The sequence below is a fragment of the Leptosomus discolor genome, chromosome 15 (assembly GCF_034619465.1).
Source record: "Leptosomus discolor isolate bLepDis1 chromosome 15, bLepDis1.hap2, whole genome shotgun sequence".
NCBI classification, from domain to species: domain Eukaryota; kingdom Metazoa; phylum Chordata; class Aves; order Leptosomiformes; family Leptosomidae; genus Leptosomus; species Leptosomus discolor.
Genome location: NC_141405.1, coordinates 4,377,325 through 4,391,103, shown reverse-complemented (window position 1 = coordinate 4,391,103; position 13,779 = coordinate 4,377,325). Strand labels below are relative to the sequence as shown.

Below are 13,779 nucleotides of genomic sequence, written 5' to 3'. Positions count from 1 at the left end.
GCCCAGCTCCCTCCCTGCTCCCCGGGAGGGATCCCTGAGCCCCGAGGGGCGAAGGCACCAAGAAAGGGGCTGGAGCCGCAGGGGACCAGGTCCCCACCCCCAGCAAGGCACTGATCCCCTGAGCAGCCCCTGCTTCCCCAGCAATGGGGAAACTGAGGCACAGCAGGAGCCAGAGCTGGGGGAAGCTTCGCGTCACCTTGCACCCTGCGGCGGGATGGTGCCGGCTCGGCTCCGGGTCTGTGACACCCTCAGGGTGTGGAATGGGGGCTCAGCACCGCACCGGGGGGAGCCCCGGGCAGGAGTCCCACCAGCTCTCCAGCGGCGGATTGTCCCTGGCCCGGGGTGGGGACGGATTGTCTGTGCATCATGAAGGCAGCAAGGGGGTGACTCGGGCTGGCCTCGCGGGAGCCGACCCTTGCGGCAGGGATGCGGGGGTCTGGGCAGAGCCGGGAGCTTGTGGGTGCCACGGGCAGGCAGGAGCGCTGGCTCCGGGACCGTGTCTGGGCAACTCGGGCGCAGGAACCGGCTCCGGCTGCTGGACGGGGCGGGACGGACGTGGCGGGGCAGGAGGAGGCTTGGCGAGACCTTAGGAGCGGGACGGTGGGTCCACGGCTGTGCTGGCGCTGCGGGACCCTCGCCGCGGGGGGCTTCACCACCGGTTCCTGCCGTACGGGGACTGCACCTGCGGGCAGAGCGGGATGGCGCTGGGGGTGGCGCAGTGGTGACGGCAGGCCCGCGGCACGAGTCGGCTGACCCGGCTCTGCCACCGGTGGGGTGGTGCAGCCTGACTCACCCCGGCGCTGTGGGGTGCTGGGCAGAGCCCTCCCTGCCCTCCCACGGGAGACACTGTGGTGGGGACAGACTTTGGACCCGGCTGCAGGCTGGACCTCGTTGCTGGCTCCCGCCACGTTGCACATTAACCCACCTGGCAGCTCCGGCCGTCCCGCTGGGTGCCGGCGTGCCGGGCCTGCGCCGCGAAGGCATCCTCGGCTCGCAGCGTGGAGCTGGCGCTGCCGGCCGCCGGGCTGGCGGTGGAGGCGCGGGGCAGGATCACGTCGTAGGGTGCTTCGGTCTGAGGGGCAGAGGAAGGCGATGGGTGAGCCTCACCAGCGCCCCGTTCCAGGGACACAGGGGCCAGGGGAGCCCCTCCACACACCCCCCACACCCCCTAGTCCCCATCCTGGACACTCCAGTTGAAAGCCCGTCCATGGGGCAGGATGCGGCCACCCCTGGTGAGCCCGGCTGGCCCGCGGTGCCACGCGGCGTCACGCTTACCGGCCCCTTGTGCATCAGAGCCATCTCGGTGGGTTGGTAGACGCTGGTCAGCAGCTGCCCGTTGTAGCCGCTGTAGGGGGACACCGGCTTCTTGGCTGCAAAGACACGGGGACGGTGAAGGGGCAGGGGGGGCTCACAGAGCCCCCCCCCCCCCCCCCCCCGGGAGCCGGTGCTCGTTAGCCAGTTTAATGAGCCGACTCAGCAGCCGGCTGCTCCGTGCCTCTCCAGGGGTACAGGAGGGGTGTCCCCAGGGTTTGCATCCCCGGGGTTGTCCCTGCCCGGCCAGGGTTTGTTATTGCAGGGTCTCTCGGGAGGTGGGGTGGTGCGGGTGCTGCTCGGGAGCGCCCACCCTGCCCCGGGGGCTGCGGACGCCTCTGCCGGGGCAGGGCTGGCACCCGCTGCCCAAGCCGGTCCCCATCGGGGCAGCTGACACCGCCCCGTGTTATTGTAGGGTCTCGGGAGCAGAGCGGCTGCCCGGGGCGGAGGGCCGGGAGCCGTGGGCACCCCACGCCGGGGAGGGAGCACCCCTGCCGCCGCTGAGCTCAGCCCAAACTGGTAGACCCAGCCCAGCGAGTTTTCGGGAGTCACAACAACAGCAGGCGTCAAACCCGGGCGGGTCGCGGCCAGACGTCTCGCCGCCGCTGCCAGCCCCGGTGCTGATGCCCGCCGCCGGCCCCGCCGTGGGGGCAAGAGGGTGACCGGTGAGCCCTGGGTGCCTACCGAAGGAGGGCTCGTCCATGGAGAAGGCTTTGTTCTCCACAAACATGCTCTGAGACTTCTGCTCCTTGAGGATGGTCTCGTAGCCCACCCCGCGCGTGGGGTAGATGTCGTCCTCGAAGGCCTGCTCGGGGCCCCGCCGCGTCACGTGCGTCACCTCGGGGATGACGTAGAGGAGGAGGAAGGCGCAGGCGTTGGAGACCAGCGCGATGGCCAGCGTGGGGTCATCCCAGCCGGGCTTCTCGCCCACCTGCTGGTTCCCATAGAGGTACATGGCTGTCCACGCCACCCAGATGGCCATGGTGAGGCCGGTGGTGGCCAGGATGAAGGCGCCGTGCTTGCGCCAGCGGCCGTAGCGGCCGCAGAGGGCCGGCCAGGCGGTGCCGAAGGCAGCCACCAGCAGGAACATGACGTAGATGAGCGCCATGACAAAGTCGGCATCCGCCAGCTGGCAAGGGTCCGGTGAGCCGCCCTCCTGCCGCACCACCGTGATGATGAGCCACTCGGCGTTGATGATGACCTCCACCAAGGCGAGGAGCAGGGCCACCGCCAGCGTCACCCAGCCCCGCGGGCCCCGGTTCCTCCGTGCCAAGAAGTTGAGGGCCACGGCGTGCGCCAGCAGGCAGGAGAAGCAGATGCCGAAGAGGACGCCAAAGAGGAAGCGACGGGAGGTGCAGGTGGAGAAATCCGGCCCCACGATGAAGTCAAACGTCAGGCAGAAAAGCCCGAAGGTGCCCAGAAGAAAGAAGACCTGCGTGGCCACCAGGCTCTTCTTTTGGGGCTCCTGCACGAAGGGCAAGCTGGCCACCAGGACGATGGTAAGCACGAAGCTGGTCACCACACCGAGGCTGGCCACGGCCTCCAGCACGATGCCCCAGGCCGCCGAGAGGTCGCAGAGGTTGTAGTAGAGGGAGGAGAGGTCCTTGCCGCAGCCGGAGGGAGGGCTGCTCTGCCCGCTGGCCGCGGGGAGCAGGGCCAGCAGCACGCAGGCGGTCGCCGGCGGCACTGCTGCAGCACCCATTCTGCACCGCGGTGCGGGTGCCGAGCGGGGCGTCCAGGGACCCTGCGGGACAGAGAGGGCGTTAGGAAGCAGGGACCGGGGCCGCGGCTCAGTCTGGATCATCTCCAGGGCTCAGAGCAGCCCTGCTAGGATCATCTCCAGCGCTGGGCATCCCTCCTGCCAGGCCACGGCGAGCCATCGGGGCCCGGGGAGCCCCATCTGTGCCGGCACAGCCGAGCCCACCACGGCCTGAAGCGGCCCCAGATTGGGACCGGGCAGACACGTGTCCCCCATTGCCTCCTTGCTGGGAGGCCGTGGGCAGCCGAGCGGGGGGCTCAGCCCCCTCTGCGCCCCAAACACTCCCTCCTGACATGGGATTTCTTCGAGCGCAGCCGGCTCTGGGGCTGTGCCTGTCCCTTCCCCCGGTACTGGGAGCAGGCAGCACCCTGCCCACCGGTTTCACTGGGAAGACTGACCGTGGGCCCGGGCCAGGTGGCAGAGCTAATGCCTGGGGACGGTGCTGTCCCCGTGGCTTGTCCCTGCGTGCCACCGCGTTCCCCTTTCGGTCCCACTTCCCTCCTCTGGTGCTGGGCACCGACCCAGTGCAGGTCCCGTGTCCGGCGCTGCCGGACGCTGGCATGCAGGCAGCCACAGCCTGGCACGGCACGGCACGGCCATGGCATGGCGGGGGGGGGTGGGGGGGGTGTCCCTGTCCTTACTCCTGCGGCCCCCGGGGAGTGTGGGAGTGGGCCCGGGGAAGAAGAGGAGGCAGCGAGGAAGCTGCAGCCCCCACTGCCGGGGGTGGCGGTGGGGGAACCCGGCAGGAGACCTCGGGCAAGGTGACCCCGAGCGGGAGCAGCGCCCGCGGACGGGACACCCCCCCATCCCCCCGGCTCCCCGGAGCCCGGGATGGGGACAGGGACCGCCGGCACAGCGCTGGGACCGAACCCCCGCACCCGCGGGTCGTACCGGCTCCACCGCGCCCGGCCCGGCCGGTCCCCCCCCCCCGCCCCTCCCGGCGGCTCCGGCTCTGTCGTGTCCGTCCGTCCGTCCCCCCCTCCCCCCCCCCCCCGCACCCCCGGCCCGCTTCCCACGCACCTCCCCGGCTCGGTTCCTCGGTGCTCCCGAACGGTACCGGACCCCAAAACTTGGCCCAGAGCCGCCCCGAACTCTCCGGCCCGGCGACCCCGCGGGGGGCGGACGGCTCCGGGTCCCGACCCGTTCCCGCTACGGTTCCCGGTGTGTGTCCCCCCCCGCACCCCCAGCCCCGTAGGGCTCCCCCCTCCCCGCTCACCGGCTCCAACGCCCGGTGCCCGGCCGCTCCGCCGTGCCGTGCCGTGCCGTGCCGTGCCGTACCGGCGGGGCGAGCCCCGGTCCCGCCGCACCGTACGCGCCTGCCCGGCCCGGCCCCTCCCGGAGGTGCGGCTCTGCCCGGGGAACGCGCTCGGGGCCGGCCGGGACCTGCCCCGCCACCGCGGGCGGGGGGAACGAGCCGGGCCGGGGTCCCGCAGCGGGCGAGGGTGCGTGTCCCGGGGGCAACGAAAGGGGCTGTGGGTGCGGGGGGGGGGGGGGGTGGGGGTGGGACGGGAGGGGAGGGGGGTGCAGGGTGGCGAGGAGCGGGGTCAGAGCCCGGGCTGGGGTGGGAAAGGAGGGGGGATTGGTACGGGAGCCCACCTGGGCATCAGTGTTATGAGTCTGTGGGGTCTCAGCCCAGAGGAGCCGGGCTCTGCTGAGCTGCGGGGGGGACATCGGGGGCTGGAATAGAGCGGGATGGGGGCTGTGCCGGGGCAGCGTCACCCACACGGGGCTTTGTACCGACCCCCTCTCGGTGCTGGGCCGGCGGCAGGAGGGTGGGAGCCGGGAGCAGCGGCCCCCCTCGCCTTGTAAGGATACGCTGGATCCCCCCGGGAAGCCGCGGGGCTCAGGCCCGGAGGGGCCTCCCGGAGGAATGTCAGCTGACGGCTAAAGCCGGAGCCCTTGGCAGGGCGGCTGGGCACCAGAAAAGCCCTTTCTGCGAGGGGCTGGGGGCCCAGCGCACCCCCTGCCCCAAGGACTCGGTGGTCCCTATCCCAGCACGGGCATCCCCGCACCCCTGGGTTGAGCATGAGCACCCCCTGAGTCACCTCATCCCTGGGGCTTGGGGACAGGGAAGAAACCCCTCCCCCCCCCCCCCCAAGAGGCTCGGGGTGCCCTGGGGGGACCCTGCCAGCCCCGGGGGTGGTTTCCAGGCAGGCGCTGCTATTTTGGGAGGGTGAAGCAAGAGGGTGAAGGATGCGGACGAAAGTTCAACGCGCCTCCGGCAGGTCCTCCCCCCCAGCCCAGGCTGGGATGAAAACAATCCGAGGAGAAAGGGAAGCAGAAGCGAAGCCGGCAGCACCCACGGCACGAGGACCGGCACCCGCCGGAGCCCGCGGGAAGGAGACGGCGTGTCTGGGCCAGGTGCTGCACCCGCTGCCGCCATCCCTCCGGCGCTGGGGGCCACTGCCTGCCCTTCTTCTTCCTCGAGAGCGTTTGGCTTTGGGATGGCGTTGGGGAGCGGTTCGTACCTCCCTGCCGGGCCATGTGCACGCGCGGGTGCTCTCGCACGGGCACCGGAGCAAGGTGACGCGGAGGTGGGGGGCTCTGCCGTGGCCTCTTGTGCCTCAGTTTCCCCAGAGAGTCAGAGTTTGGCCTCGCAGGGCCCACCGGTAGCCCTCGCTCTCCGGCAAAGGCTCCAGCACCAGGAGTGTGGGCCGGTTGCCCCATCGCCCCCGCGCTGGTGCTGACCAGGGCCCGGGCTGCCAAGAGGCCACGGTGCATGTGGCTTCCTGCCGGCTGCTTCCTTCCGCCGGTGGGGCCGGCAAGTTTCCCGGCTGCTGACTCAGCATGAGCCCCCCCCTCTCCCCGCGACCCCCACACCCGCCGTGGGGCTGCTTGGCGGCTGTCCATCCTGCCGAAGCTGCCCCACGGCCGCACGGCTTTCGCTGTCGCGTCCACGGTGGGTGATTTCTTCCCCACCCCACGCCCATGGGGACCCTCGTGGCTTTCCAGCCCTCGCTGCGCACCCCTGGGGTTTTGGTAGGTCCTACAGAAACGTCCCACCCGGGAGGCGGCTGCGAGGTAGGTTGGGTGTCATGACACCACGTGCCGGCTGCCTTGCCGGGACAAACCGTGGGCTGCGAGGGACCGGCTGCCCTCAGCCCCCTCCGGCGGCCACGTCCTGGGGCAGCTGGTGCCTGGCACAGCCCTTTTGGTGAGGGCCCAGCACCGTCCCCTGGTGCCCCAGGTCGGCTGGGGATCACGGTCCCCGTGGTTGGACCGGGCAGAGCCGATCCCTCCGGCACAGCAGCCATGGTGAGGGGCTGGGACGCAGCTTGGCACAGCACTGGGATGTGGGCCAGGGCTTCCCTACCGGCTCACTTGGAAAACATCGGCACACCGGGTGCGTTTTTTCCAGGCTTACCTTTCCTACGGAGCCGCAGGGCCAGGTGGCCGGCGTGGCTGGCACGGCTGGCGAGGCTGGCACGGTGGTACGGCCGGCTGAGCCCCGGCTCCGCGATGGCTCCAGCTTGGCCAGCCGTGGTGGCTCACCTTGGGAAGCCGAGAGCTGTACCTAGAGCCTGGGGGGAGGGATCCCGTACCTGGGGTTGGGGGGACCCCCCTCACCCTCCCGGCTGCCTCCCCGTTGCCGCTCAGGCCAGGAGCTGTTTTCCACCCAAGCCGGTTCTGGCCAGAGCGGAGCCCCTCGCCGCCGGCGGACGCGGTCAGCACATTTCCACCTCCTCCTCCAAGTAAATAAGCACCAGTTGGCAAAGAGGGGGGGGGCCGGCGGCAGCCCTGGCCTGCCGCAAGCTGGGCCGCACAGCTCCTGCCAAACGCTGCCCTTGCCAGCCGAGCCCCCCTGCCCCGTGGCCCCTCCAAGCCCTGGCGAAGGGGCGCAGGGTGGGATTCAGCCCTGGAAGCCCCCCCCAGGGCTGGGTGCCTGCAGGGCAGGAGGTGCTGGCTGGGTTAATATCTAATCTCTTCCCCGTCCTGCTCTCCTGATGTGCCAGAATTAATGGAGCGAGCACCTCCCAGGTACCACCCGCGCCACCAGGTCAGAGTTTAACCCTGTCACCGGGAGTACGGGCAGAGCCGGATCCTGCCTGGCGTAAGGCAGCACCGTCGGCGGGGTCTGCCCGTACAGGGGACCGATCCGGCTGCGGGGGCCCAGGCGGGTGCGTGACGGTGCTGGTGTGGGTCAGCCCCACGTCCCAGCGGGTTACACTGCCCCCCATCCCACCCCCGGTGCTGGGCGCGGCTCGGTGGGGTGTGCAAGGAGGGGAAATCCAGCGGGCAGGAGGGTCTCCGTGCCCTGCCTGGGGCACCCCAAATCCCCTGGGGCTGGCAGAGCACCTCTGGGTGCTGTCCTGCCCAGTCTCTGGGGAATTAGAATGGAAAAGCTGGTCTGTTTGGGGGGGATTACGCTAAGGACATTATGGAGGAATTAGGGTGGGGAGTGGGGCTGCCGGGGGTGGGCTGGAGGTGCCGGGGGTGCCAGCTCCCTGCGCCAGGGCTGTGCCAGCTCTGCAGGGCGTCCTGTCCCTGCCCTCTGGTGGCAGCTGGGGACAGGCAGGCTGGCACTGCCCAGTCGTTCGCCCAGCATCACACCAGCTTGGCACTGGGTTAATTGGGAGGGTGGCACTGGTGCTGGGTGCCTCATGGCGGTGGGAGATGCTGCACCCTCTGGGTGTGCACCCGGGGGCTGCAGACGCCCAGGGGGGCTCTCCTGGGTGTCTCTGGGGCAATAGTGGGTGGGGGGCAGCTCCTGCAGAGCCCACGGTTGGGATCCTACCGTGTGCAGCTGGGGACACTGGACCCCATGGACGCTCCCTCCCAGCAGCCCCCCCCAGCACCAGGGTGGCAGCACCGGGATGGGCAGGGCAGAGGGACCCTGTGCCCAGGGGTGCTGGTGCAAGGGTGCCCCCATCCCGGCCGCTCACGGGGAGCTGGACCCAGGCAGAGTTTTGGTCTCAGCCAGGCAGTTGACGGGGGAAGGACGGTCCCATCGGCACCCGGCGGGCGCCGCGGCCTCGCCAGGGCCAGAGCTCACCTGCGCCCGTCTCCTCTCACCGCGGGGTAGCCGTGCCCATAGGGTTCCCCAGGACCTTCCGGGTGTCGGTTTGGCTGGAGCCGATGCAGGAGGGCAGCCGGGAGCACGGCCACGCTCCCTGGCCGTGGAAGCCCCCGGAGAGGAGCCCAGCCGGGGGGGCACACGGGGAGCAGGCAGTGCCTCCTGTCACTGAGCTGGGCCACGTCCTTGGAGCCCCACAGCTGACTTTCCCAGGGGGCTGAGCACGGGCAGGGCTAAGCTGCCTGTCCCGGTGCGGCTTGGGGAGCGGGCAGGAGTCCCTGGGGTGCAGTGGGTGCTGCTGCCAGTCCCAAACCAGTGCAACCAGGCACAACCACCTCCTCTTGCCCCCACCGCCGCCAGCGCCCACGTTAACCCCCAGCTCCATGGAGGGCAGGTGTCGGGGGGGGGCAATGTCCCCAAGGAAGGGTCTTGCTGGGTCCCGGTGTGATGCGTGGGGGCTGGGTGAGCACCAGGACCCCCGGATGAGCACCGCCCTGGCCCGTGGCAGCCCCAGCTCAGGGAGCCGTGCTGGGCAGCAGCTCCAGCAGTTTCAGGGCTGGGGGTGCGAAGTGGCCGCTGCTGGGGCGGGGGCTGTGGCGGAGGTGGGCCCGGAGGACCTCCCCCACCGTGCGGCGGAAGGTCTGGCTGACAAAGCAGTAGAGGAAGAAGTTGAGGGCGGTGTTGAGCATGGCCACCATGTTGGCGATGTCCAAGGCCAGATGCATCCGCCAGTCCCTCTTGACCGATGCCACGTAGAGGTGGCAGAGCATGACGACAGTCCGGGGAGCCCAGATCACGATGAAGACGGTGGTGACGGCCAGGAGGAGGGCCGTGGTCTTGCTCAGGCGGGGTCGGCCGCCCCCCGAGCGCCTCCGCTGCTTCAGCTTGCAGATGATGATGGAGTTGGTGGCCAGGAAGATGCTGCAGGGCAAGAAGTAGATGGTGACGCAGTGCGCCCACTTGAGCACCTTGTCCAGGGTGGTGGGGGGGTCGGCGTCGCGCCACGCGTCCAGCCACCAGTAGAAAGGGATGCCCGTGGCCAGAGCCGCTGCGAAGACGGCCGCGATGATCTTGCGGGTGCGCTGCGGGTAGGAGACGGCGCGGTACCGCAGCGGGTGGCAAAGGGCCACGTAGCGGTCCACGGCCAGCAGGACGGTGACCCAGATGGAGGCATGGTTGGCCGTGAACTCCAGCACGTTGACAGTGTGGATGAAGGCGCTGGGCACCGCCCGGGCCAGGATGGCCGTCTGCAGGATGAAGCCCACAAAGATGATGAAGACCTGGGTGAGGATGTCAGAGGTGGTCAAGGCCAGCAGGTACCAGTACGATGACTTCTTGGTCCTTGTGGCCAAGCGGGACAGCGTCACGGCGGCCAGGACATTCACTGGAAGGAGGGGAGCGATGCGCAGGGGTGAGACCCTGGGGGCTCACAGCTCACCCCCTGCCCCCCCGCAGCACCCCAACACCCCAGCGGTGCCCAGGGGGAGCGGCCGCAGGCCCCAGCTGGGGTGGGGAGCTATAAATACCGCGGTGTGGCGGGGATTTGCCGAGCTGATTAATCCCTTCCATGTGCCGGCCCCAGCAACGCAAATACCATCTGTCCCTGCTGCTGCTGCGGCACCTGCAGCGTCGGGCTGGGCTTTACAGCCAGGTGCCGCAGCCGGGGGGGGAGCAGGTGGGTTCCCCCCCACCCCTGAGGACCCTCCTCGCCATTCCCAAAAGCTCCTGGGCTGGGCTGGGAGCTGAGGTTCTGCTGGGAGGTAAGAGCACGGGCTGGGCTGGGGGTGCACAGCTCAGTACCCATCGCAGGGGCTCCTGGACAGCCCTCCCCGCCCCAGCCCCCTCACCTGGCAGCCCCAGCCCCAGCAGGAGGCTGTAATACACGACGGGGAAGATGCCGACCATGCAGGGTGACCGTTCTGGCTCTGGCTGTGCCACCTCGCTGGCCCACGCCGCCGCCGTGCTGTTGGGCACCCTGACCATTGCCTTCCACCACGCACCGGCTGCGAAGGGAGACGGGGAGCGTCAGGGGGGCCGAGGGATGTGGTGGCACCTGGGTGGGGGCTCAGCTGGGTCATGGCACAGGGGGCTCAGGGTGGGTTGGCTCCCACGGGTGCCGTTGCCTCCGTGCCTGCCTGCAACGGCACGTTGTGGAGCTGCCCGCTGTCCGTGGATGCTGCGGGATAAGGGACCCAGGCTCCAGCCACTGCGGGGACATCAGGGTGACAGTCCCCATCGCCGGTCCTTGTTTATCCCCCTTGGACCTGTTTATTGACTTGAAGGAAACTGGATTAAAACACCATGTTCTTGGGGGAACTACCAGCTGGGGGAGGCCCTGGCCCCCAGCCCGGGCTGGGTGCCACCCACCGGGACCCAGCAGTGGCGGGGATGACCCAGAGGTGCTGGGGGGGTGTGTGTGTGTGTGTCCCAGCGGTGCCAAAGGAGGATCCCAGCAGTGCCAAAGTGGGGCTTGGCCATCTCCAGGCTGCCAGCCGGGTCCTTTGGCGGCTCCTCGGGCCTGCATGAGGCAGCGGGGCCAGGGGAGTCTGGCAGCGCCCGCGCCCCTGCCCCTGCCCGCGCCCCTGCCCCTGCCCCTGCCCCTGCCCCTGCCCCTGCCCCTGCCCCTGCCCCTGCCCCTGCCCCTGCCCCTGCCCGGATCGGGCCCACGCTGCGCCCGGCCATTCATAAAGCCGGGCGGCACCGCCCCCCGTGCCGAGCTCCGCGCTCCTATTGGCTAGAGCGGAACTAAGGCGTCACCCATTCAGAGAGGCGTCCTGCAGGAATGGGGAGGGGGCAAACTTGAGCGCTGAGTTCTGATTGGTCAAAATCTCCCCCTTCCCCCTCCCACAATTGGCATCTCCCGAAGGGGACCGCGACCCCCGGGTACCAGTGCTGGAGGAGGGGGCGCGGGGGTGTGTGTGTGTCCTGAGCCTGGCTGGGGGTTGTGTGGGGGTCCTGAGCCCGGGGAGGTGCGGGGGAGGGGTCCTGAGCCCGGGGGCGGGTGTGTGTTACTGGTCACCGCTGCGGTCCCAGTCCGACCTTGGCCCCCCAGGGACCCCAAACTGCCCCAGTCCCAGTCACCGACGAGCGCTCAGGACCGGGGCGGTGGGACACCCCCCCCCCCCCCCCCCCCGTCGGTACACGCCTCCCCCAGCCGGTGCTCCCGTTCTGCCGCCCCCCCCCTCCCCAACTAGCAGTGCCCGCCGAGGAGGGGGGGGCGGGGGTCCCACCGTCCCGGTCCTGAGCGCCCGGGGAGTGTTTGGCCGATGCGTCCCGCCGGGATGGAAGCGGGATCCCGAGCAGAGCCGCTGGGTGGAGGGGGGAGAAGATGCGCAGGGTGATGCCAATTAACTGCTAATTAGAACTGGCTAATCAGCAGGGGCGAGTCCAGCCCCTCCTTGTCCCCCAGGGAACTGGGGCACCGATCGGCTGCAGCGGCGGCGGGAGCGCGTTAACCCTTTCCCAAACCCGATCCCGTTTGCTTTGCGGGGGGGGGGGGAGGTGGATCTGGGTCTGGTCTGGTCCCCACTTTACCCACCACCCCCACCACCCCCCGCCCGAGGTCCCTGTCCCCAAACCCTGCGGGAGATGAGGTCTCACCTGGGTGGCCCCTGGGCCACCCGCCGGGAGTGCAGTGCCACCTTCCCCGGGATGGAGAGTCACCAGTGGCCGCGTCGTCCCCCAGTGGCTGTGTCCCAGTCGGTGGCCGTGTCCTCGCCGGTGGCTGTGTCCCCACCAGTGGCTGTGTCCCTGTTGTCAGTGGCCGTGTCCCCACTGGTGTCCGTGTCCCTGCCAGTGGCCACGTCCCCGTCGTGGGTAGCTGTGTCCCCAGTGTCACCCGCAGCATCACACGGCCTCCTGAGGCGTGAGGGACACGGGGCGGAGGGAGAATGTAGTGGGCAGAGCCGCGGGCTGGGCCAGCGGGGCAAGGGGACGTCCCCGGGCCTCGCTGCTCCCACAGGGGGGTCGGCGCTGGGGTCACCTGGGGTGCTGTGCCAGCCCCGAGTGACTGTGACAGAGCTCAGCCCCACCACAGAGTGACAAGGATGGTGGTCTGGGTGCGTGGGGACAGCTTGGACCCCCCCAAAGGCATGTGTCACCGAGCTGGGGTGCCTTAGCCTGTGGCACAGCCATGGGGCCAGCAGGAGCCGCCTGGCACGGGTCACTCCGGTGAGCCAGCCCTCCACCGCCTCAGCCGCGGTTACCGGTGCTGGCACAGCGGCTCTCTCCACCCCACCGGGGGGGCTGGATGCCCTGTCTCCCGGTGATCCGCAGCACTGGCACCGTAGTCCTGTGCCACCCTACCCCGTGGCCAGCTGATGCCCCCGTCGGGGACACGAGGGTCCCTGGGCCGTCGGGCAGGCGCCGTGCCGGCGGCTCACCGCGTTCACCAAGCTGTTGTTTTGCAGGCGGGCGGTTAAATGAGGCATCGGTGGATGTGGTGAGCCATTAACCGGCTGGGCCACCGCGGGGGCCCCTCGTTGCCCAGCTGGCCCACGCCTTGCTGCCAGGCAGGAACGCCTGCCCAGGCCGTGCCCTCTGCTTGCACCCCGCTTTTGGGGTTCCCCTGCCCCACGGGGCCACAGAGCTTGAGTCCCGACCCCACTCGCGGCGTGGCATCGCCTGCCTGTCCCTGCGAGGGGCTGGGGAGCATGGTGACGGCCGGGTGGCTTGTCCCCAGCCCCTCCAATCTGTGGGTCAGAGCCAGATGGGTGATGCCCCCCCCACTCCTGGGAGCTGCAGCAACATGTGCCCACGCTCAACATCTGGAGACGCCGGCTAAGCCCAGGCTCCTCGCTCGCCCTCCCGCCCCACAGCTGTGCTGGGGGATGGGGGTCCTCAGCCCCCCCCCCCCCCCCCCCCCCCCCGCCCCATCTCTGCTCCCACGCAAGCCCAAAGTGGACCTGTCCCCAGAAGCCCTCTCTGGCACAAAAGCAGCCCCGGCTGCAGCAGGGGGCACCGTGCCAGGGCCAGGCAAGCTGATGCAAAGGGGCAAGTGGGCTGAGGACCACTCACCCCCCCACTCAGCTGGAGCCCCCCTGCCCAGCACGGAGCCCCCTGACTACCAGCACCCCACCCCACCAATGGGCGCCTTCTCCCCGTGAACCGTGCGGTCCCTGTCCCACCGGCCGTGGCACAACGTCCCTCCCGCTGTGGGGTGACGGTGGTGGCAGTGCCAGTGATGGCGTGGCATCCCCCCCGCGTGGGTCCCGGGGAGGGAGGGGAGCATGAAAGGGGCACCAGCCGTGCCACGCCGGCACGGCGCTGGGCACCTGAATGCAGTACGGCGGGCGCCAGTGCTAATCCCATCAGCCCAGCTCCTCGGTAACCGGGAACCAGCTAATATCCCTCCTCGGCTCCAGCTCTGCCACGCGCCGAAGGTCACCGCATCACCCCGGCGCTGCATGTGGGGTCCCCCAGCACCCCGAGGATGCCGGGGCTGAGCGCGGTGCCCGGCAGCTCTGGGGCAGGGTGGGGGGGCTCCTGCCTGGCATGGCAGCCCACCGCTGCCTTCACAGGGAGCCCTGGCTGCTGCCTTCTGGAAGCCAGGAGGAAACCATGGGGGGGTGTGGGTGTGGGTGTGTGTGTGTGTCCCAGTCCTGTCTCCTCACCCCACGGTGCCACTGGGGCCAAAAGTGGGGTGTAGACACCCCCCCGCCACCAGCTTGCTCGGGTTGTGCCAGCGAACGTTCCC

At 70.1% G+C, this 13,779-nt stretch overlaps 2 protein-coding genes across 3 annotated transcripts; both read right to left on the bottom strand.

Annotated features, from left to right (window-relative positions):
• Positions 1 to 649: 649 nt before the first annotated feature.
• Positions 650 to 3,013, bottom strand: GPRC5C (G protein-coupled receptor class C group 5 member C). Of its 2 annotated transcripts, none has more exons than XM_086473734.1 (4): positions 1,996 to 3,013; positions 1,276 to 1,370; positions 926 to 1,102; positions 650 to 682 (listed from the first exon to the last, which is right to left on the bottom strand). In XM_086473734.1, exons 1-4 carry the CDS (start codon positions 3,011 to 3,013, stop codon positions 650 to 652), a joined length of 1,323 nt encoding a protein of 440 aa, XP_086329860.1. The 2 variants fall into 2 exon arrangements, with proteins under 2 accessions (XP_086329860.1, XP_086329861.1); XM_086473735.1 differs by having other exon boundaries at positions 926 to 1,072.
• Positions 3,014 to 8,599: 5,586 nt separating this feature from the next.
• On the bottom strand, positions 8,600 to 10,067 carry GPR142 (G protein-coupled receptor 142). Its single transcript, XM_086473834.1, has 2 exons — positions 9,932 to 10,067; positions 8,600 to 9,468 (listed from the first exon to the last, which is right to left on the bottom strand). The coding sequence occupies exons 1-2, from the start codon at positions 10,065 to 10,067 to the stop codon at positions 8,600 to 8,602; spliced, it is 1,005 nt and encodes a 334-aa protein (XP_086329960.1).
• Positions 10,068 to 13,779: the final 3,712 nt, after the last annotated feature.

Bases quoted from the DNA above. Each gene is read 5' to 3' on its own strand.
- GPRC5C (XM_086473734.1), bottom strand. From the start codon at position 3,013: ATGGGTGCTGCAGCAGTGCCGCCGGCGACCGCCTGCGTGCTGCTGGCC. The intron at 1,371-1,995 runs GTAGGCACCCAG...GTGTCTTTGCAG, and splicing joins CATGGACGAGCCCTCCTTCG to CCAAGAAGCCGGTGTCCCCC. The intron at 1,103-1,275 runs GTAAGCGTGACG...GGCGCTGGTGAG, and splicing joins CTCTGATGCACAAGGGGCCG to GCTCACCCATCGCCTTCCTC.
- GPR142 (XM_086473834.1), bottom strand. From the start codon at position 10,067: ATGGTCAGGGTGCCCAACAGCACGGCGGCGGCGTGGGCCAGCGAGGTG. The intron at 9,469-9,931 runs GTGAGGGGGCTG...CCCTCCTTCCAG, and splicing joins GCTGGGGCTGGGGCTGCCAG to TGAATGTCCTGGCCGCCGTG.